General features: G+C 53.6%; 3 protein-coding genes across 6 annotated transcripts in view; 2 read left to right on the top strand and 1 right to left on the bottom strand.

Moving 5' to 3' along the window:
• Positions 1–9,828, bottom strand: part of ASCC1 (activating signal cointegrator 1 complex subunit 1) — a 36,658-nt gene extending 26,830 nt beyond the window's left edge. Inside the window, exons 1-5 of one of the 3 annotated variants that reach the window (XM_033065933.2) lie at positions 8,147–9,828; positions 6,491–6,615; positions 5,275–5,374; positions 4,309–4,406; positions 2,927–3,105 (exon numbers count right to left, since the gene is read on the bottom strand). In XM_033065933.2, the coding sequence (XP_032921824.1) occupies positions 2,927–3,105; positions 4,309–4,406; positions 5,275–5,374; positions 6,491–6,615; positions 8,147–8,337 (693 nt within the window). In that variant the 5' untranslated portion in view covers positions 8,338–9,828. The remainder of the gene's footprint in view (positions 1–2,926; positions 3,106–4,308; positions 4,407–5,274; positions 5,375–6,490; positions 6,616–8,146) is intronic. The other 2 variants (XM_033065931.2, XM_033065932.2) reach the window with 2 other exon arrangements.
• ANAPC16 (anaphase promoting complex subunit 16) lies at positions 7,972–14,379 on the top strand. Of its 2 annotated transcripts, none has more exons than XM_033065952.2 (4): positions 7,972–8,078; positions 9,851–10,008; positions 11,905–11,979; positions 13,637–14,379. In XM_033065952.2, the coding sequence occupies exons 2-4, from the start codon at positions 9,867–9,869 to the stop codon at positions 13,750–13,752; spliced, it is 333 nt and encodes a 110-aa protein (XP_032921843.1). In that variant the 5' UTR covers positions 7,972–8,078; positions 9,851–9,866; the 3' UTR covers positions 13,753–14,379. The 2 variants fall into 2 exon arrangements, with proteins under 2 accessions (XP_032921843.1, XP_032921845.1); XM_033065954.2 differs by having other exon boundaries at positions 7,973–8,015.
• A 4,905-nt stretch (positions 14,380–19,284) lies between these two features.
• DDIT4 (DNA damage inducible transcript 4) lies at positions 19,285–20,663 on the top strand. The gene is made up of 2 exons (XM_033065950.1): positions 19,285–19,423; positions 19,626–20,663. Exons 1-2 carry the CDS (start codon positions 19,327–19,329, stop codon positions 20,105–20,107), a joined length of 579 nt encoding a protein of 192 aa, XP_032921841.1. The 5' UTR covers positions 19,285–19,326; the 3' UTR covers positions 20,108–20,663.
• Positions 20,664–22,436: the final 1,773 nt, after the last annotated feature.

Genomic DNA, 22,436 nt, shown 5'->3' with positions numbered 1-22,436 from the left:
AACTGCTTCCGAGAGAAACAGAGTCCCTCTCAAATGCTCAATGGCCAGAAGAGATCCTCATACACACACAACATACACATACACCTGGTTCTTTCCCTCCTTACCATTATTACCCCTCATTCAAAGGCTGAAGTTTACCCAATCCTGCAATGTTTTGCACCAGGTAGAGAAACGCCCCACTTCTGTCACTGAAACCTATTCAGATTTCCTCAAGTATTCCGAGAAATCCCATTGCTTTGGACAAATCTGTAAGCTCTTTTATTGCTCTGCGAGGCACAGTTTTGAATTACTGTTTTTCATTACTGATGTGCTTTCTAGCAGACCCTGCTGTGAGATAAAGTGGTATTAGAGTGGCATTACAGGCTGGAGGAGTGATTGAGAGACACACGGGGCTGCACTGTACTCCTCCAACTAACAGGAAGCAATAAATATATCTAGAAACCTGTTTGCTAATACCAGGAGAAGGAAGGGCAGAAAAATAAAGCACTATATATTCCTAGGCTACACATATGCAATCCCCTGAATACCTGTTACTGACTGAGTTCTACATTCCAAACTGAAAATTGAAACACTAGGGCTGATCTAAGCAGTGCCAGGAACACTTCAGGCCCTACAGGACTTCGGGCTGTCCAGACACAGAACAAAAACTGCAGGACAGACAGAATGTCAGGCAGGAGGAGGAAAGACGAACATGGTCTCAGCATTTCTCTGACTAAGACTGGATTGCTGCAGTTTTCTGAGGCAAGGAGCATGTGAAGGTTTGCAGATGCTCCCAGGCAGCTCCTTCCAAATGTGACTGACAACACTTGGGGAATGCACAAAGCCTGTGAATGTGTTTTCAAGAGGATGGCAGACAACCCCCACTCCCCCCAGAGATGCAAACTGACATTCAAGAGTGAGCAAGAGAGAAACAATGTGACAGACAAGATCAGGAGGGGTTTGGAGGGCAAGCAGGATCACCAGTGGAGGCTGGACCAATGGAGGGCTGCAGAGATGCAATCCACCCAGAAGGCAGGAAAAATGAGGGCTCTGCAGGGAGGAAAGCTGGTCCTGTGTGAGTCTGCTATGCTGCAGGATTAAAACCACTGGAGGAGAGCACAAAAAACAGCAAAGACAGATAAACAGCAAAAAACTGCAAAGATGGATAAAACACGCATCTTAGAAATGTGACAGTGAAAGGACTTAGAAAAGTCCTTAGAAAACTCATCCAATACCAGGGCAGCCTGGAAGACAAAAGTCAGCCAGTGGGATAGATTGAGGTTACTGAAGCAGGCAAGGACACAGGGAGGGAGGAGGAGGAAGAGGAGGATCAAATACAGGGAGTCCAGGCTGCCAAATCTTCAGGCAGAGCAGGGCCAGATCTCCAGGAGGACCAAGTGAAAGAACTGTACCAGCCATAAGCCCAGGTAGAAGGGGATAAAGGGCAAGAGAAACCCCAGGCTGAAAGCAGCAGCCTCAATCCAGAGCCAGCGGCACCAGCAGCCTCTACAGAGCCCTGTGCAGGTCACCAGCCCCTCAAAGAGCTGCTCCTCTCACCGCACCTTTGGTGTGTCCCACACAAGGACTGGAACTAGAAACCAACAGAGGGAGCCAGGTCATCACTTGATGCCAGCCCGAGGTCCCAACAATCCCTCCAGCCAACACCTTCCCAGGCTAATGTTTCCATGCCCCTGCCTGCAGGGCATTCCTTTAATCAAGGTGAGCTTTAATAAAGGTAGTGCTGCTGGCTAATGAGGAGAGATCATCCTCCTAGCCAGAGGGAAAGGTTCTCCTGGCATTGCAGGGGCTAATCCCTGGATCTGTCGGCCAAATTCTGCTATATTTAATGTAAGGTGCTAGAATGTCATGGGATTAAACAGCTGGGAGGAGAACAGGGGCTTAAATCCTGACTGCCAGGAAAGACAAGAGTGCAAAGACAGCTCAGATCTGCTCTTGGAGATGAAACAACTGATGCAATGAACCATGAGAACTTGAGCAAGAACTCTTATCTCCCCAGATATCAGATAATTCACACCCATGGCATGAAGACATAGGAAACTAAACTTCTTAAACTGTGCTATCTGCAAGATTGTACTTTCCCCTTAGCAAGGCACCAGAAGAAGTGATGGACACGAAAGTGAAGAGCATTAGCCCACAGAGCCCTGGAGTGTGTGTGCAATGCAACCTGCAGTGACCACAGAGAGATCTCTCTCCTGCCTACAGACATCCTCCAGCAGACACAGAGGACATGGCAATTTAGTAACACCATTCCCTCTCCTCAGCCCAGCCCTGTGCCCTGACACACCACTTCTGTCAGGCCAGAAGCACACTAAAATAAACCACAGAATGCAGAGCTTTCTCTTCATTTTCTTCCTCATTTCCCTATGCCTAACTATTTCCTGCTCCTCCCAACAGAAGATCTGAAGGCAAACAGGAATGCTGTCAGCACAAAGTCTCCTGGGGAAGAAGGGAAGTGATGAGATTTGCAGGATGGCATGTGCTACCAAGTAATTTCTTGCTCAGCTCTGGCAATGACACCCCATCTTCCTTCACTGTCAGGAGCCAAAAGAAAAGTGAAACAGAAGCAGCAGTAAATTAGTGAACTCCCACCTGGTTTCATGCTTATGTAAAAATCATATTAAATGCAGACAGGTCCACTACATTATTTAGTGACTTTCCTATTAAAAACAAAAACCTCAATCCTCTTTTGAAACTCAGATATCCCCCCATCTAGAAAAACCTCTTCTAACAATTCACTAATAAACCATTCCACTTTCCAGAAAATTTCACAACAGCACTCAACAGATTCACAGCAGATCCACTAACTTAAGTAAAAGGCCTGTTGAAAACGCATTCCTAGGAAACAGAACAGAATAAAGCCTTCAAGGAAAATGCTCTCTCAATAAATGAAACAGCGCTCTTCACTAACCCTGACATGGACCCCTACCTTTGAGCACTTCTCCAGCACCTCCTCCTTGAACTGCAGGAACTTTTCCTGGATGGCAGGCTGGTTGAGAGCAAAGGACAGGAAGTGTGTGAAGGGCTGCTTCTTGCGGAAGCTGTCCAGGAGCACATCGATCCGTGTCCGGGCAGAGACGACACCGCTCCGGTGCTGCCCCGTGATCACTGCAGGGAAACACAGCAACACTTCTCTGCTTTTCTGAACCTCTCTGCTTTCAGTCTCAGCCTCCTGAGGAAGCAGCAGGAATCAAAACCCCCAGCCATGCCCTGAAAAACCTGCCAGACTCCCTGTTTGACTTAAAATGCCTGACACGGCTGTGCCTTCCTCAGCAAAGACAGGATGATGGCATTGAAAGCATCCCTCTGCCATCCAGAAAGTCAGCTCTGAGGGACTGAAAAACAGTAACTGAGAGCCCATCAATTCAGGGGCCCTTCAGATTTCTAGAGCATTAATTCAAGTTTTCATACAGGCAGTCAGAGTGAAAATGCCAAGGAAATCTATCAAGGATCAAGACAGTCCGTGTCGTTTGTGCATGCACTTCAAGGCACCAAACAGAGAACACTTGAGCTCAAAAGGGAAGAACAGCAAGGAGCAAAATTTCCTTGGTGTGGCTTCCTATTATTCCATGTTTTCAACATCTCTCAACCTTCTTAATAGTCCTTCACAGTTCTTGGGAAGAAGTCAAGACCCACTCCTTGAGAAGCACCACCGTGTTCCTGCACAGTATCAGAGTGGGACCCTCCCAGCACTTCCTCCTCACAGTTCTGCCACAAACATCCCTGCACACCGTGCCAGTAATCTCTGGAGCATGCCCAAAGGAATACCCACTCTGGCAGAACCCACATGGGTCAGCTCTGATGAGCAAGATCTCCTTTCTTTTTAAATCCCTGGAAGTGATGAGAGGGAACATATGGTACAAGAAGCCCTGCTCTCACTGCTGGTATCTAGTGACAGCACCAGAAAGTCAGGAATGTCATCTCAACCCTTCTCATAGTGAAGCATGTGCAGATGTTTATTTTGCACACAGATAAACAAGGTATTTCTCTGAATGCATGTTTCAGTTTCTTGTTGATTGAATACTATTTTAAAAGCAAAATAATAAAAAATACATTCAAGACCCAAGTTCTCAAGCCAGTCATTTAAGGCCCAGAAGTGACTTTTAAAAAAAACCCCTCCTGTTTCATAAGGTTTTATAGACAATAAAAATAAACACAGTAGAAAAGTGAAGACACTTTCTCAAGGTCAAAGAGTGAGCCAGTGCTGTGTCAGAAATAGGAATTAAAGAGAAAATACCCCCTCTCCCTGCTTAAACTGTGCTTGTGCAAGAGCAGATAAAAGCACATCCATTTTATGTGTATCCTACTCACCAATTTCTCCTTCCACTCCAGGCTTGGGAATGCTGATGGAGGTTCGGGTCTCTGTTTCTAGCCTCTTCTTGGTTTCCCCTTTCTTCCCAATGATGTACCTGGAGGCACAAAGTGCAGGAGTTTCCCTCACACAGTGACACTGAGCCACCCTCCATCATGTGTGTCCAAACCCAGATCCTCTGTGCCAGAGGGATGCACACACCAGCTCCATGTGCAGGACCACATCCAGGCACAGAGGTGATTCCCAGGACTGCCAGCCTGGGACAACGTTGAGCTATGGTTCACAACTGGTTTAAGTTAAAATAAGTTGGTAGGTTCACAACAGCTCTGCCCACCACATCATGCCACAGCCTCTCCATAAGCTGGGTTATCTCTTTTCCCATTATCCTAGCTGAGGAAGAAATAAGGACCCTTTTTCTGCTTTTTGTTTTGCTCAAGGTAGTCATTTGCCAGCATCCAAATACACAATGGACCACTTTTCCTTTTCTATATTTCAGCCAAAGTATTCAACTAATAAAACTGTCAAAAATAACTAGATAAAACTTTGAACACTACAGGCTCCCCAGTAAACAAGGGACTGGAGTAAATAGCCAATTCCAGTCCCTTTCTCTGAAAGTTTCCACAAACTCCCCCTGCTAGGCTGCTCGCTCTAGTTCCTCCCCCGCTTCCTTCTCCCACCCTCCTTGATGCTTTTATGTTCAAGGGAAGAGATGCTCAAAGACTCTCCTGCCAGCCAGCAAGCACCACCTGCTGTCCCTACCACGGGGACAGTGAGGAGTCAAGCGAGGCCCAACTGCACTAGAAAGGCATTTCCAATTTCCCCTTCCCCAACACTCAAACCCAGAGCACGGAGCACATTCCAGATATCCAGCGCTCACCTCAACCTCAAAAAAAAATTAAACATTCTGTGCTCAACTTCTTCCCCAGCTGGCAGCAAATCAAACAAACCAAAGCACACAGGCTCACTTGTATAAGGGGCTGGGAACCTCCACCCGGCACTGGAAGCCTCGCTCAGTCTCCTCCACCACAAAGGCATCACAGGGTTCGTCCGCACAGTCACCGGGACCTACCAGGGAAACGACATCACACCCTGCACAACCCCTGCCAGTGCTTTATGGAGGACAACAGCCTCTTCCCAGCCTTCTTTCAAGGTGAAATGGAGGAAGGAATGGGCTTCTCTCTGCTGTGGATAACTGCTTTTTATTTATCACCTCAGTACCAGCTCTGGAACACATAATGACTGCTTCTAAATCCGGCCGGCTGTGAGGCGCAGGAAGCAGGTAGTTACAGCCCGGGTTTTACTCAGCTGGAGTCTGTGCAATTCCCACACAGTAGGAATGGTCTCTTCTGGCAGCCAATCCAGAAATTTAAGGTTGCAGAAGAACACAGATAAAAGGTAAGGATGGTTTTGGTCCAAGGGTTGAAGCCAGGGATTTAGAAACAGCCTCAGAGGAACAGACACACCTTCCATCTGCAGGCATGGATCAGAGAGAACATCCTGAAAGAAGCCGTGCTTCCCATCCCCTTCCCAACACAAACAGAGATGAATTTGGATGGAAAACACCTTGTTAAAACTTAGTGGAATCCACTGAAAGGCAAGGTGGGAGGAGAAACAGGACACAACCGCCACACTCCCATGTGAAAAATAACACTGGAGCTTTTCTGTGCCCACAACAACTCACACAAAACCACAGCAAACATACAGGCAGAAAGACAAAGTAAAACACACCAGGACAGGAAGAATTTTGTCCCCAAAATAGGTAACACCTTCCAAAAGCTGCACTGTAAGAGGCCAGTTTTTGCACAAACATTGCCAGGACAGAGGGTCTTTAACAAGCAGCTGCCATATCTGCAAATAATGATGGTAAGGAAAAAAAAGAAATCTGGAAAAATTAGATTTACAGAGCTAATCTTGTTTTCCCTTTTCCTGGAGATCTTCCAGTCAGCAAGCAAACTGAACAGTCAGCAGCACAGTCAGCCAACCCACTTGGGATAACTGGGGCTGCTTCCACTTTGGGCACCAGGATCATCAGGGACCAATGCAAAGCCTTTTTCTCCCTCTTGAACACCTCAATCCGCCACATGGGCAGGTCTCTGTGCTCACAAAGGCATCAGAGATAACACTGAGAGCTCCCTAGGTCCCCTGTGTTGATGGTCACACCTCCTGAGCAACATTCCTTACCTGCATAGAAGTCCTCCTCCTCCTCATGTGGGAGTGCCTGCTCTTGGATGAGATTTTTCCGGTACACTCGCCCCCCGATCCTTACCAAGGGGGGCCGCAGCACGTCCATCCTGCTCCTCCTCCTACTGCAACAAGAGACAGCCATGCTTGCTCAGGCCAAGGAAAAGCTAATTTGGGTGTTTCCCTGCACATTGGGTTGGGAGGGACCTTAAATCTCAGCTTTAAGGGACACCTTCCACTGTCCCAGGTTGTTCTGATGGGGCAGCCACAGCTTCTGTGAGCAGCCTGTGCCAGGGCCTCACCATCCTCCTAGAACAATTTGCTTTCCAATATTCAATCTCAACCTCCCCTCCTTGAGCTAAAAGCTCCTCCACGTAGAGTCTTCAGAAAGGCAACACCTCCTCAAAACTTGTGTGCCTCAGTCCAAGAGTAATTTTATGAGAAGTCCCATGTACATCAAGCACAATCAAGTGAAAACAGGAAATTTAAGTAATGTAAGGTATGTAACTCTGAAACTCACAGGTTTCAGCTAACACTCAGTGTAACCTGAGTCAATGTGACATTTCAGTTTCTTTGGGCTTTAGCTGGCACTGAGTTAAAAATGTTCAGAGTGAAGATTTAATGGTGTTAAAACAAACAGCTGCAGTGTTCTGCCAGAGACTTCACATCTTTAACACTGGCATGTTAATTTAATATTGGTTGTCTCAATTTTAAACCGGAATCTGTTACTCAAAAAATATCGTTTCCATCAAAAAAATTCACCTTTGTCGGAAGGTTTACCTGTCCACTACAACAGAACAGGAAAAAATCAGGAGCTTGTCTCGGAAACAACTAGCATTTATTACAGAGTGACATCAGGTTGAGGTTAATACTTCTCCCCTCAGTTCGAGCTCCACCTTCTGAAGTGACTCACAATCATCTGAACTTACACGGAAGATGAAAAGACCTTACACTTCAATAAAAGTAGTAATTCCTGTAGCTCAAGGGGAGAAGTGCAAAGGTCAACTGGGCACAATGACACAAAAAGCCATGAAAAATCAGTCGCTGGGGCGTTGGCTTCCAGACAGGTTTTTTTTGAGAGCTAATGTTTTTAACACATTGGTGCCACAATTTCTTGACACGGGACTTCAGAAAAGTGAGCAGTAACAGCGGGAGACACTGCGACTGGGGCTGCAGCCTTATGGCAGGATCCGGCTCCTGAAGGCAGATCCAGAGGGGCTGCGGTCAGCTCCGCGGGAAACAACTCCAGCCGACCCAGGGAGGGCGGCAGGGGCACCGGCAGGGTTCACGTCGCGGAAATTCCCGCGGCAACAGAACCGCTCGGCTTTACGTTCACACCCTTGCGGGAAGACGGCGGCAGCAGCCACAAAGCGACCCCATCCGTGCTGCCGCTGCCGCCATTTTGTTCCCGCTCCCTCCCCCCGCCTCCCTCACGTCCACCGGAAGTGGCGCGCGCCCGCCCCATCATGCACCGCGAGCGCGGCCACGCGCGCCGCCCGCACCAAGCCGCCGTCCGGGCTCCCAGGTGAAGGAGAGAGGGTTCGGGACGGGGCCGGGGAGCGCCCGGGGGGCGGCGGCGGCCCGGAAGGTGAAGGGCGACGGGATGGGCGCGGGGGGAGGGCAGAGGCTGCGGCGGCGCGTGGGCTCCGCACTCACCGGGAAGCGGCTCGGAGGGGCCATGGGCGGGTGGGCGGTGGAGGAGGCGTGGCCAGTGTATGGGCGTGGTTATGAGCGCTGGGGGCGTGGCCTCGTGGGGGCGCGGGCAGTGGGGCTCCCCGCCCTCCAAGATGGCGGCGCCTGAGGTCCCTGAGGCGTTGGCTGGAGGTTTCTGTAACAGGCCCAGGCATCGCTCTGACCTGCCGCCTCCTCTCCCCTCCTTTGTGTTTGTTTAAAATAAACCCCCTGCAGCCACACTTAGGAATCTGTCGGGTCTGCGAGCCCCGGCTGGCATCGTTTCAGCGCAAACGATCGTCGCGCCTCCCTCGCGAGCAGCAGGCTGAGCCTGAGGGTTGCTGAGGGAGGTGTTGCTGGGTGTACCATAGCACAAATAAAAGTTTGGTTTATGCCTGCGTTTTTCTGTAAGCCCCCAGCCTCCTGTGAGCTGCTATGTTCTGTGTTACACACAGTAACCTTGAGCACTCTGGGGAAACTTAAAAGGAATGGAGGAGCAGGACAAAGGGAACGGCTTCCCGCTGATAGAGGGCAGGGTTAGGTGGGATATTGGGAAGAAGTTATTCCCTGTGAGCCCCTGGCACAGGCTGCCCAGAGGAGCTGTGCCTGTCTAATCCCTAGAAGTGTCCAAGGCCATGTTGGAATGACCTGGGATAGTAAAAGGTGTCCCTGCCCATTGCAGGGGGTGGAATGAGATGGGCTTTAAGGTCTTAAAACCCCATTTTCTCCACAAAATCTTCCAGTGCTTTCTGAGAGCACTGTCTGTGTACCCTACAGAGCCTGCAGAAGTGTACTAAATATGATAACAGAAATGAATTAAATGGGCAGGGTAGTTTGGAAGTGTTTATAAGCACTCATAACTATTTTGAGGAGCAGCAAGTGTTGTCACTGATAAGGGCCAAGTGATACCTTTTGTACTATCAGAGAGGTACATGATGAGTTTGAAGTCCTGTGTTGTGACAAACACGGTGACAAACTGTACTAGTTTGGGTACAAACTGGGTACCCAAACTGGTACAAACACAGTACCTCTTAAAAACAAGGCTGAGAAGAGAGTGTGCAAGAGGCAGCCGAAATTGTGCTGCACAGGCAGAGGGGTCCTCAGGCATTGCCAGCCTAAGTCAAACACAGCATTTTCAAGGCAAAAGCACATCTGGAGTGATGCAGAAAGCAGCTGCTGCAAGTTAGGCACGGCGTGGCTCCGTGCAGGATGCAGCGCTGGAACTGGCAGTCCTGCAGCCTTCCAGGTTTTATGAGGCAGCAGGGCTTCTGTGTTTGTGCTCCTGGAAACAAGGCGGGGGGAAAAGGAAAGAAACCCGCCTTTTATGACCCTGGGGAGCGGGACAAGCGCCAGGGCAGCTAAAGGCCGGTGAATTCAGGCCAGCAATCTGTATCTCGTTATTCTTGTGCACACTGTGGATGAATGCCCAGGGGAATTCCGAGGGGTCGGAGCAGGGGTTACCTTCAGTTTCGGGGTGTGACAGCTCTGTGCCCATCCCCACAGTGGCTGCAGGCAGCTCTCCCACACAAGCATGGCAGCCTGCATGCTCTGGGGCAGTGGAGGCGGCTTCATCCTGCCCCTCGCTGCCTTCATTCATCCTCAGAGACGTGTGGCTGCTGGCTCTGCGCCCCGGGGAACTCCGAGATGCCCGCCCTTCCTAATTCAGGCTCTGCTCTTTTGTCCTCCCAGGCTGGGCCAGGGTGCAATGGCAGCCTCCTCCTCATCCTCCTCGGCCGGAGGAGTCAGTGGCAGCTCTGTGACAGGGTCGGGGTTCAGCGTTTCGGACCTGGCGCCGCCCCGGAAAGCCCTCTTCACTTATCCCAAAGGAGCCGGGGAGATGCTGGAAGGTGATTGCTCCTGCCCTTCTCCTTCCCCCCTCTTCCTCCAAGTTGCTGAACTTCATACCCCACTGGCAGAAAGCTGGAGGTAGAAAGGAAGCACCAGGGCTTGGTTGGTCCCGGCTTTCCCACCAGTTGTTCAGGAGGAAGTGATTTTTCTGGCAGTCACTTGCTTTTTAGCTCCATGACAACACTTCAGACCAGGAAGCATCTACCTGAAAGGGAACATGACTGTGTTAATTGCTCATTGTTAGCTAATCCTTTGATGTCAGGCAGGGATTACTGCGAGGATAGCTGAGACAGGAGTATTTTTCTTGGCAGAAGTAGTAATTTTCTTGGTTTGGGTTGGATTTGACTGGGTTAGTCCAGGAGGCAGCTTGTCTCCCTGCCAGCTTGCCCGAGCCCTGCCGCCGGCTTCGTTGCGATTGCAGAAGCAGAAGCCCAATGAGCTCTGGATGAGGGAGGAAGGGCAGGTCCTCTGAGCAACAGGGTTAAACCAGGGTCTCTCTGTCTGCTCCCCTTGAACTTCCCTTGTCACCGTGGCATGGCTGGAGTGTCCCTACGGTGGCGCAGGGCAGCTGGGAGCTGATGGCTGCGCCGTTGAAGGGTTGTTTTTATTACACATTAGAGCCCATATGCCAGGCTATTGAAGTAATTATGACTAAAGGTTTGCTCACAGAACTTAACGAGCCCTCAAAACAAATTAAAGTAATGAAGCACTTCGTGTTACCAAATAGACAGGCAGCTGTTCCTCCTGAGAGCCACTCGGCAGGACAGACAGGGAGTTGGAGGAGAGAATCAAACATTTAGGTTGGAAAAGGCCTCCAAGACCAGCCTGTGACTGATCCCCTCCTTGTCAATAGCACCAGAGCACTGAGTGCCATGTCCAGTTGTTCCTTGCCCACCTCCAGGGACAGTGGCTCCACCACCTACCTGGACAGCCCCTTCCAATGTTTTTCCATGAAAAAAATTCCTGCTGATGTCTCCACAATGCATTTGGGGCAGCACTTGTAAGAGGAAGCTCTGAGCACGGTGAAACTCCAGCTCTTCCCTGGGGTTCAGCTTTGGATTAGATTTTTCCAGAGTTTTGTCTTTGAAACTGCTCTCCACATTGTTAAGGCACAGAGCTTTAAATGGATGGTGTTTTGGGCTGACCCCTTTACCAGGAACACAGCAGTTCGCCTGCAACAACCAAACACCATCCTTCTTGCAGGAAGCTCTAGGTTGGCTTTTTAATTTCTGACACCAAAGGTGATACACCCATTCTTTCATCAGGCAGCTACCAGTGGAGAAGCTGCAGTTTCCTCTTCAAAAATTCCCACTGACTGACTGATTTTTATTGCTACTTTAACTATCTCGTTCGTTTCTAAATAAACCCGTAGGTATTTTAGGGTTTTTTAGAAGGAGGCAGTATAAACTATGTCAGTGCTTGGCACACAATTAGCTATGTTTTCCAGATTGCTCTATTTCTGAGTCACTTGTGTGATCAATTACTGGCTTGGATGGCAAGATACACATTATTTGTAACTCTGTGTAGGGTTATGGTCTGAGCCTGTGGGAAATCCTAAAGCATTCTAAGGACACGAGCGTCCGAGCCCTGAGGGAATCAGAGACTGCCATAATATTACCTGGCTTCTCCTTAGCTTGACTTCTATTTAAAATGGACTAAAATTGCTTGTCAGAGAGGATGTAACAGAATTCCAGCTGGGATGTCTTCCCAGGTAGCATCAGGAACCAGCCAAAGCCCTGCACAGGATCACAGGGGCTGCACTCAGGACAGGGGAAAGTGTCGGAAGGAGGCAAGGGGGAACCCCTGCCTCAGACATAAAAACAGGAGGTCAGGGGCACTGCAGGCTGCTCAGCCTCAAACTCTGGGGTTCAGCCATCTCCTTTTTCTGTTGACAGATGGCTCTGAGAGGTTCCTCTGCGAGTCAGTGTTCAGCTTTCAGGTCGCATCGACGCTAAAGCAAGTGAAGCACGGTAAGCGCCGAGCGCGTGGCTCGGGGAGGGTGGCGGGGGCAGAGCCTGACCTGCTCTCGGGTGCCAGCCACAAGAAAGCAGAGCAAACGCTAAGTCAGGCCACCACTGAGTCCTTCTGCAAGCCCTATGCAAAGCACCGGGAGCCCACAGAGGCTGGGTGGGAACGGGCTGTGCCTCCCGAAGCTTGTTTTTCCATGGCTGTGTGGCAGCACAAGGTGAGGCCTGAGGAGGAGGTTCTGGGCAGGAAACGCCCACGCTCTGATCTCGGCCCAGCGCTGACTGTCTCTCTGGCCTGGGGCACAGAGACGCTCCATTCCACCTTTGTTTCTCTGCTGAGCTCTTGTGGCCCTGGCAGGGTCAAGTGAGGTTTCCAGAGGCACTCGGGAGGCGGCCACGCGTGGCGTGGCATGACAGGGCTGAGGCCACTCCCTGCCTCCCCAGGGAACAGCCTGACATCCTGTTTGAACCTCTGCTTCCCTGCCGGCCCTTTGCCCTCGCCCAGGTGCCTGTGACCCAGCAATGGGCTTGGCTGCATCACAGCTTCGCTCTCACAGAGCCCAGGAGCAGATCCTGTCTGCCACTTGAGGGTCACATCCTTTCTGGTCCCCGCCTCTGGTCAGCCAGAATGGGTACTTCCACCTGTTGTCTCTGAGTGGAGAGGTTTCCTGTCCTCCGGCTGTGGGGGTGTGCAGCAGCTTGCAAGGCCGTGATCCTGTATTTCTGCACCACAAAGCAAAGCTGAGCTCCAGAGCCATTGTTTTGGCTGTAGCTACCAGGGGCTGCTCCACGGCCTGGCACCCTGATAGACACCAGCCTGTGGAACTGAGGAGCACCTCCCTGTTTTTTCCCTGTAAGAAAGGTGAAGTGCTTAAAAAAAGAAGATGGAGGTCATCATTTTTTGGCTTGTTTGTTTGACAGTTCCCAAAAGGGTGCAGGAGGTGGAGTGAGAACAGTCCCTCATAAAACAGACCCTGTGCTGCAGTCAGCATAAATCACACACAGTTTATGTTACACCTCGTGCTAGCCCTGGGCTCTCTCTCCAAGACGCTGCAGTGAGCTCACAGCACTGTTAGATTTCCAGCAGAGCTGGGAGAAGGGATATTCCCATCTCTGCACCACCGCAGCACATTGAACTGAAAATGGGCCCTGTGTGCCCAACGCACAACTGGTTATAAATAAACCTGAGAGGAAGATGTTGTCTGGGGACCTTCCTCTGGTTGCAGAGCCTCGCTGCCACACTCATCCAGGTCCTCCTGCAAGGACCTTCATCAAAAGCACGGTTCCTCCTGCTGCACCCAGCTCTACCGTGGGCTGACCAAGCCCTCTCTGAACTTCTCTGTTCTTCTGCACTATAAATATTTATGCTTTATGAAATGAGCTTCATCCTGTTTTCACCCCCCTACACTAATGGGCCTGATGTTTCCCTGTTAGGACTTGAATGTACATGGCACGGGCAGGGATGGGTAAACACACACTGGGGCAGAAAAGCCTGTCCCTGCTTTCTCCTCGCTGTTTGTACAGAGCGGGTTTGGATTCAAATGGGCTCTGTGGGTTTTATTCTGCCCTGCTCCCCACTGACAGCTGGGAATTTGCATCTAATTGAAAGGTTTAATTGCACTGCCATTGCAAACCACAGTTACCTTTGAACTCCTCACAGATCAACAAGTTGCAAGGATGGAAAAACTTGCCGGTCTGGTGGAAGAGCTGGAGGCAGATGAGTGGAGGTACAAGCCAATAGAGCAGCTCCTGGGATTCACTCCCTCCTCGGGCTGAGCGTGTCTGGATCGCTGCTGTCAGGGAGCAGAGGAAAAACATTCCCTGGCCTGGCTTCAAAACACCCCCATCATTTATCAGATGCTAACAGCTGCATCGGCAGGATGGGGCTTTGGGTTTTTTTGAGAGTGGGGATCCCCCGTGAAGCTGCCAATAAACGGAAATGACAGGATTCTGTAGGTCCTTACAGGCTGGCAGGGCTTAGTTTCTGTAACTTAGAAGGCAGGATGAGCTGTACAGCCCTTGGAGAATCTCCATATTGTTTACAGAGGAGGGCACGCAGACAGTGTGGCTGCGGGGGCCCGGGTTCTCGCTGGAGCGCAGCCGGAGCACTGGGTGAGCGGGGAAACCCTCTGGAGCAAATGCCAGGAGCGCTCCTCAGCCCTGGCTGTTGTGCTGGGGGATGGACACAAACAATCCTGGGGTCGGGTGAGGGGCCAGGCGGTGTCACCAAGCAGTGTCACCTCCTCCAGCAGTGCCTCGGCCTCTGCCCAAGCCATCCCCCCTTCATCGCCGTTTCTCTGGTAGCGCTGGCAGGACACTGCTCTGTCTTAAATACCCTGAAACTTTGTCCTCTTTGTTCTGTATTAGATTTCTCTGTGACAATAAAATGAATCTGAAACTCTTTACCTGGTCTGGTGAGGGAAACAATCGGCTGTTTGGGAGCTAAGGAGGTTTAGTGGAGCTCAGAGGCAGATCGACTGTCATGATGGTAGACTGGAGTTCAATGTGAGAGGAACCAAACCATGCTCAAAAGTGGCTTGATTTAAGCCAGATTTTAATCCTGGTTTAACTCAGCCAGAGGAGAAGACCTTGGTTTAAAACCATCCATTTTAATCATCTTGTTTTTTGGTTGTACTTCACTTCTGTTCTTGGAGGGAACTGGATTTCCATGTTCTGGCGTAACCATTTCAACATGTTGATTTTCCATGGATGAGAGCCTTCGCCCCACGGCTCTGCTGGCCAGCAGGGGGTAGGAGCAGCACCGTATGCAAGCAATTATTTGATTTACTGCTCCAGATGCCTAATTTTTCCATTTTCAACATCTTACTTACGAGATGATTGTAATTTTTACTCACTATTTCAGCCCAGCCGCATCTGCATTGAAACAGATTAACTGGGATCCATTCCCATTTTAGATCACCAGCAATTAGCTAAAACTGAGGGGGAGAAGTGTACAGCCACCTTCTGTGTTTGTTGCTGTTAATAGATCAGTTCCAGTGCCAGAGTCAGCTCGGGGCAATCCAGAGCCCCACGCTGCCCAATCCGCAGGTGAAGCCGCAATTCCAGCTCCGTGGAAATTCACCGGAGCCGTGCAGGGGCGTTCTCACGTAGGGCTGCAGCTCGACTGTGACTGTCCCACGCTGGCCGCCCCGGCCCCGGCCCCAGCCCGGAAAACCTCCTCCCCAGCCTTGGAGGGCTGCCAGCCCTGCTCTGCGGGGGCCTCCTGCACAGTCAGCGGCTCCGCGGCCAGCAGCGCTCCGAACGTGACGGCAGGCGGGATTCTAACTCCATCCCAGACGGGCTCGCTCGGCGAAGAAGGGAGCGCTTCAGCCCTCCGCTTTTTTGGTTGCTTGCTTACTCCAGCCACCTAAATCTACCTTGGCCAAAGCTGCCAAAAATGCTCACCCCGTATCATTGTGGGGAGCAGCAGATTCCCCAAACCCAAACTCCCTCATTCACACCCAGTCCCCCCTACTCGCTGACCCAGCACAATCAGGCACAGAAAGAACTTTTCACTGCTCAACTTGGGAAACTTTTCCACGCTGCCAGCCCTCCTGGGATGCCAGGGGCTCGGCGCCTGCAGCTCTCCCCAGGGGATGCAGTGCCCAAGCATTGCCCAGATTTCCCCGTCCAGATCCAAAACACGCGGGGCTGAGATTGATCCCCCTCTCCCTCCTCCCATTCCTTGTTTTCCAGCAGTTTCTTGTGCTGGGACAGAGCAGGAGTAGAGAACGTCCCCAGCCAGCTCCGTGCTGTACATGGTGTGTTTGTATGTGTGCCCAGCACCAAAATAGACACATGTGTGAGAGCCATTGAGAGGAAGTGAAAAGTTCACCCTGTACAGTACTACGAATGCAAAAACATGTTGTTGGCCGTTCCCTCCTCCCGCTCAGTAAACACTTTATGTAAGGCACGGAGAACTGGAGGGATCCGTATGGGCAAAAACCTTCCAGGCTCCCCCTCCTCCAAACCCAGGTTTTCCCTGGCAGCTGGAAATTCCCAAGCCAGCCTATTTCCTGCTTTGCAGATCAGTGGGGCTGCTCTGGCGGTGGATATGTCAAAGTGGGGTGTGGAAGCCCCCTCGCCCCCGGGGTCCCCGCTCGGAGCCCGCAGCTGGGAGCGCGGGGGGGAGGGAGGGAGCTTGGCAGCTGCCAGAAAAAGTTGATGCGAGGAGGGAAGAAAAAAAAATCAGAAAGAAAAAAAAAAAAAAAAAAAAAAGGCCGAACAAAGAGCCTCGTTCAGGGCTTGCTGGTTGGTTTTCCTGTGGGTGCTCGCAGCAGAACGTTATGTACCGGCACAAGCCCCGCTCACACCTCCCCTCCCCGGCTCCTCTCGCCGCTGGCCGCGGCCCCAAACGCCGGCCACGGCCAAGGCACGCGCTCGCCTCGCTGCCGGGCACCTCTCCCAGCACCGGGGATGCGGCAGTGCGGGGCAGTACCCCCAGAAACACCCTCTGCCTTCTTCCCCTCCGAAGCACCCAAGGGGAGATGAGTTTCACAGCCCCACACCCTGCGGTGCCGACCCAGCGCTCAACCCGGCATCTCGGCTGCCAAAACCTGTCCACCGCCCTCCTGGATGCACGTTCCTCGTTCCTCCGCCCGGCTCCTGCAGCTGCTTGTCCCAGGGGCGAGAGACGGGCCCGCAAGGTTTGGCTGTGGCACAGACCTGCCCGGCCAGCAGCACGCCGGGACCTGCCACCGCGTCCCACGCAGCCCAAGCTCACCTCTCAGAGCTGCCCACGGGCTCGGGAGATGCAGGGTCACCCCTCGTGTGCCTGTCACCCCCAAACACAACCAGGGACCCGGTGTGAAGGACACCCACCCCACCAGGCACTCAGTAAAAACCTATCTAAAACCTGCCTCAGCCCCTCTTACTTGGACACAGAGGATGCCACCCGTATCTGTGCCAACCCAGTGTGCCAGAACAGTGTGCAAATTTACCTAAGAGCAACTTTTTGGGCGACAGAGCAACCGGGGAAAACCCATGAAGCCAGGGACTCCCCCATAGCAGTAACCCATGGGGCAGGAATTTGCTCCCCACCATACAGGGGGCACAGTTTGCCCCCGACGTGAGCCAGAGCACTCGCTGAGCCCCTCAGTACATCTCCTCCCTTCCTCCTCCTCCTCCTCTTCCTCCTCCTCCTTGTTCCCAGCCCCTCCCCCTGCAGCCTGCAAAAGCGCTGAGCTCAGCACATCCCGGGCAGGGGCCCAGCCAAGGACCCTCCCCAATGCCAGCCGCTCCCCCTCGGCTCCGGCTTAACCCTTTAAGCCGGGCTGGAAATCAGAACGATCAAGCAAATCTCATCACAGAGACGGGAACAGACTGTCCAGAAAGCCTGGATCTCTGTCTGCTCTCCCAGAAAGGACAGCAGGTCAGAGGGAAAGACATGCTGCTTGTCCGCAGAAACCACACTGGGTTTACTGCCAGCAACAGGACCAGGGGAGGGGAAGTGCAGGGATTACCAGCACTGTAGCTAAAACTTTACTTTCCAGCCCAAAACCATTCCTCGAGGCCCTGCTGCAGAGGAGCAGCCTGGACCTCAGCTTCTTTTGGGAAGCAGAAGGAGCTGCCAGCCCCACCTGGCCTCCCCTCCCCTCCCAACTGGATTATTTTATTGCAGGGATCAAAAAATTACATTTTCCTTTAAAACTTGCCATCACACCAGAGCTGCTTGCTCTGCTGCCTACCAGGAGATGTTATGGCAAAGAAAGAAAAATATTTATGCTTGGCTCCAGAATTCCAGCTTATTTTTAGCAAGGCGCCTTCCCTGTGGTCCTTTACCTCTTTTTTGTTTATTTGCTGCTCTCCCCGCTGTTTTGACCCCCCAAACCAGCAGATCCTCATCTATTTTCAGCCTCACCCAGCCAACGTTTGTACCAATGACTCGGTGGCTGTGGGGAGAAATAACCCACGAGGTACATTTTGTGAAAAACAGGATCCCAAGCACCATCCAGCTGAGCGTGCAAATATCGGGGTGTATTTTTAACAGCTGGGGTTGGGGCATTGTTCATATTTTTTTTTTTGTCCCAAAAAGCCAAGGAGTAACTCTGCAAGCTGCAGGCACAAGCCAGGACTTGTTCCCAACTCCCCACACATCCCCGGGATGCTACCCACTCCCCCAGCCTGGACTTCCATGCCCAAAATGTTGATGGATTCAAGCTCTGATCCCTAAAAAGCAGTGGTGGTGGTGATGCTGGTGGGATGCCCAGATCCTCTGCCCATTTTGGGTGGGAGGTCACAGCAGTGGGGGGGGACTCGTGCCCCTCGCTGCTGGCTCTGCACCGCGTTTATCGCCGGGCTCTTATCAATCTGGGCTCGGGAAGGACAGGAGCCAAGATAGATCCCGGGGTGGCTGCGGAGTGTGCTCAGCCCCTCCGATAAAGCCTCAGGCAGCGCAGCGGGAGGACAAACAAAGGCCTTTATCTCCAGTTGGGCTCCTTGCGCTCCTCGGGGTCTGGCTTTGGGAAGGTCACGTACGCGGGGAGCGGCTGCGGGGCACGGAGCGCTGCCCGGGCGGGGGCTCGGGCGTGTCCCGTCCCAATTTAGGGGACACCAGGGGAGGCAGAGGGGGTGACCCCAGCCCGGCACTGAGCAGAGCCCCATCCCAGCCTGGCCGTGCCCAGTCCCCGCACCCCTTGATCTTCACTCAGTTCCACTCCACCATCCCCCACTGCCTGAAGAAAGCGGGACAGGGCCAGCGAGCGGGACCGCGCGTGGGCTCCCGGTTCGGTCCGTGCCTGCAGCGGGGCAGCGGGGTCCGGCCCCATCCCGTGCCAGGGCAGCACGGTCCGGCCCCATCCCGTGCCAGGGCAGCGGGGTCCGGCCGTGCCGGTGCGAACAGCCCCTGGAGGACGAGGCGGATCAAGCCCTACCCCACAGGGGAGCCCCCACTGCTTTGCCAGCCCCGGGAGGGTTCGGGCACCGCGGGGACACGGCGGGTGTCCCCTTCCTCACGGGACGTGATGCGTGTGCCCGAGCGATGGGCTGGCCCCCACCGGGGGGTGCGGTCCGGGGGTGCTGTCCGGGTGCGGGGGTGAGGGCCCGGGACACCCCCGAGCCCGGCCCGGCCCGGCCCGGCCCGGCTCTGACGCAACCGCGGGTCCCGTTTGCAGCGCCCGGGCCGCCAGGGGGCGGGGCCTGAGGGAGAGGGGCGTGGCCCAAGGAGGGGGCGGGGCTCCCCGCTGTCACCGGGCAGGAGAGACGCCGCGGACGTGCCCCGCGCTCCCATTGGCGGGCGCGGGGAGGGGGGCGTGGCCCCGCCTGCCGTGCCTATATAGGGGTGGGGCTCGGCCGGTGCGGGCAGAGCGGCGGCGGAGCCGGGGCCGTGTTGGTGCTGCTGTATCCGGAGCGATGCCCGGGCTGTGGGAGCGGCTGGCGGGCGGCGAGCGGGGCCGCCTAGAGACCTCTGACTGCGAGTCTCTGGGCAGCGCCTCCGGTTCGGAGGGAGGTGAGTGAGGGTCTCTCAAAGGCTGGAGAATGGATCAGGATCCCTGGGCGGAGGGGGTGGTGGTGCGGTGCCAAGGTAACACCCTCAGAACCCGGGATCGGTGTGTCCCGGAATCGCCGGCACTCCGCTGTTACACCCCTAAACCCCTGGGCTCGGTGTCTCCCACACCCATGGCGCTGACCTGCCCGTGTCCCCTCCGCAGATGCCGAGTACGCCGAGGGGGTCTCCCTGCCGGACATGGACCTGGAGCTGCTGCACGACCCCGAGGACGAGCTGCTGTGCGCCAACCTGATGGACGTGGTGCAGGCCGCGCTGGGCCGGGCCCCGCTGGGCGCCAAGCGCTGCTCCCGGCTCCTGATGCCGGCGCAGCTCCAGGCGCAGGTGCGGACGGAGCTGCTGCGCCTGGCGTGCAGCGAACCCTGCGGGCTGCGCGGGGCCCTCCTGGACCTGTGCGTGGAGCACGGCAAGGCCTGCCACGACGTGGGGCACATCGCCGCCGACCCCGCCGTGGTGCCCACCTTCCAGCTCACCCTGGTGCTCCGGCTGGACTCCCGCCTCTGGCCCAAGATCCAGGGACTCTTCGCCTCGGGGCCGGCCTTCGCGCCGCTGAAGCTGAGCACGGGCTTCAGGGTGATGAAGAAGAAGCTGTACAGCTCCGAGCAGCTGCTCATCGAGGAGTGCTGATGGAGGAGCCACTTCCCGAGTGCTTCGGAAGAGCCGGGCAGAGCGTGGCGGCTCCTGGCAGCCGCTGTAGTTTAGGTTAGGCTGTAGGTGGAAGTAGCTGGGGCAGGCCGAGTCCCCGTGGGGGCCTGCCCGTGCCGGGCCGTGGCTGGCGTGGAGCAGCCGGGACCCGGGCGGAGGTGGCTTCACGCCCTCGGTGATTGCGGGACGCTCCCGGAGGCGGCAGCGGGGCTGCCGGAGGGGTGCCGCTCTCCTGATGGCTGATCAATCATGGGGTTTTTTTTTTTGTAAACCAGGATTGTAATCAATGGGGTCTCGGGGAGGGGGAGCGTGGCAGCGAGTGACGGCCGAGGGGGTCCGGAGCAAAGGAAAAGCCCGGCTGGAATTGTCATTGATCACGAGAGGGGCCGGAGGGCAGGACCCCTGGCCCTGACACGCTGGGGGCACTTCGTTGGTTACAGTTTACACTCATACACTTGATGTTCAAGTGCAAGAATTCCTATGCAATCGTGTCGGGTGTTTTTTTTACTTTTCTAATAAAACTTGTCTTGATTGATAACCCGCCGTCTCTCCTGTTGTCACCTCTGCTCGGGGCAGGGAGGGGCGGGGGGATGATGCAACCACTGCTCTGAAATTCCCTGCTGGCACCCTCGGGATGCCTTTCCCTGGCAGGGCAGCCCCTGCGGTGGGAGCTGGATGTTCTGGGGATGGTGGGGAATCCCGCTGCGCCCACTCCTAATGGGAGCTATGGGGCTGTGACTCAGGGGGGCTGAGTCAGGCTCCTGGGCCAGCCCTGGCCTTGTTTGTGCCCAGCGAGGAGCTCCCCAAAACCCAGCGAAGGGATGCTGCTCCTCCCCTGGCAGCCACGGTGGGGAATTGGGGCAGAAACCCAGGAAAAAGGGGCTCCCAGACTGAGGAGAAGGAGGGTCACACCTGCCGGGGGGAGCACGGCCCAGCCCCAAACACACTCTGCAACACTGAGGCCAATTACCCAAACCTGCAATTAGAGGCCTCGGGGAAGAGGCTTTCACTCAAGGATAATTAAGCTGCTTGGCAAACGAGGAGCCCGTGGAAGGTGTGGGGGGATAAAACCAGCCTGAAAAGCCATTTCCATTCACATGTGAGCTTGTTCTGGCTCAGCCTTGGGTTGGTTGATTTCTCTCTCTTTTTTTTTTTTTAATACCCTTGTGGATGACAGGCAGCCTGACTTTTTGATGAGAATTTTCACCATAAAAACCTTACTTTTGACACAAATGATCCATAACTGGAGTGCTGGAAGCAGAGATTGCTCACTGGTGTAAATATCCCCTCAGAGCAGTCAGGGCAACAATGCTGGAAATACACCTTTACACACACACACATCCTGCAAACAGGGGGGATTTCCCCTAAAATGTTGGGGTCTGGAACATTTCTCAAAGGATCACATGCTAGAGCATCCCCCCTTCACGTGAGGGGCATCCAGCCCAAACCCACCTCTGGAGATACTGAGGGAGGTGGAAAGGGAACTCCAAAGCCCAAGTTTCTCTGCCAGGATGGCAGTGGGAGATTTACAGCGCAGTGCTGGGTGTGCTGCCAGCCCTGCTGAGGCAGCCTCAGTCTGGGAGTGGTATTTATAGCTCCAGAAATAGATGTATTTTTAAATACTGAGCTCCCAAGGGGGTGGCCCTGCTCCTGTGACCCCTACTCATCCCCCACCAGCCACTCTCAGTGAAGCTGAAGCAGCATCCTATTTTTTAAAAAATTATCATGCGAAGAAAACAAAAAGAAAACCCCACCAAAACTCCCAAAAGTCAATGCAGAGCCATGGCACAGCCTCTGTCCTGGGGGTGCCCAGCAAAACCTTCCTTGTGGGACCACGTGCTCCTGGAACAGCCCCAGATATGAAGGTGAAACTTTGCTTTTATTTATAGCAAAATGTTCTCTCCATGTGAAATTTGGGGAGTCTCAAGGTCCATGGGGTTTGGCAGCTCCCTGAGAGGTGCAGAAGCTTTCAGTGAGGCTGGATCAAATGTCTCCCAGGACAGGGGGCTAGGCAAAGGGATATTTTGGGACCTGGGAAGAGCCAGTGGGGCTATTTGTGGCACCAGCATCAGCCTGGGGATCCCAGGTGCCAGCAGACGAAAGAGATGTTTGGGGGCATCAGCAGCAATAAGGCAGATGAGGATTTAAATCCCAGGATAATGCTAAATCCTCCTGTTTTTTCTACCAAATACAATGATGGGGGGAAGAGAGGTCCCTTGGCTCCCTACCTGCCAGAGGAGGATGTTCCTGGAGCACCTGCCTTCCTTTGATCCCTCCCTGCCTTTGGCAGCTGCTCCAATTAAAAGCTTGG

This window comes from Catharus ustulatus, chromosome 8 (assembly GCF_009819885.2).
Source record: "Catharus ustulatus isolate bCatUst1 chromosome 8, bCatUst1.pri.v2, whole genome shotgun sequence".
Lineage (NCBI taxonomy): Eukaryota > Metazoa > Chordata > Aves > Passeriformes > Turdidae > Catharus > Catharus ustulatus.
Note: the sequence above shows the minus strand (reverse complement) of the source record. Positions and strands in the feature narration are given on the sequence as shown.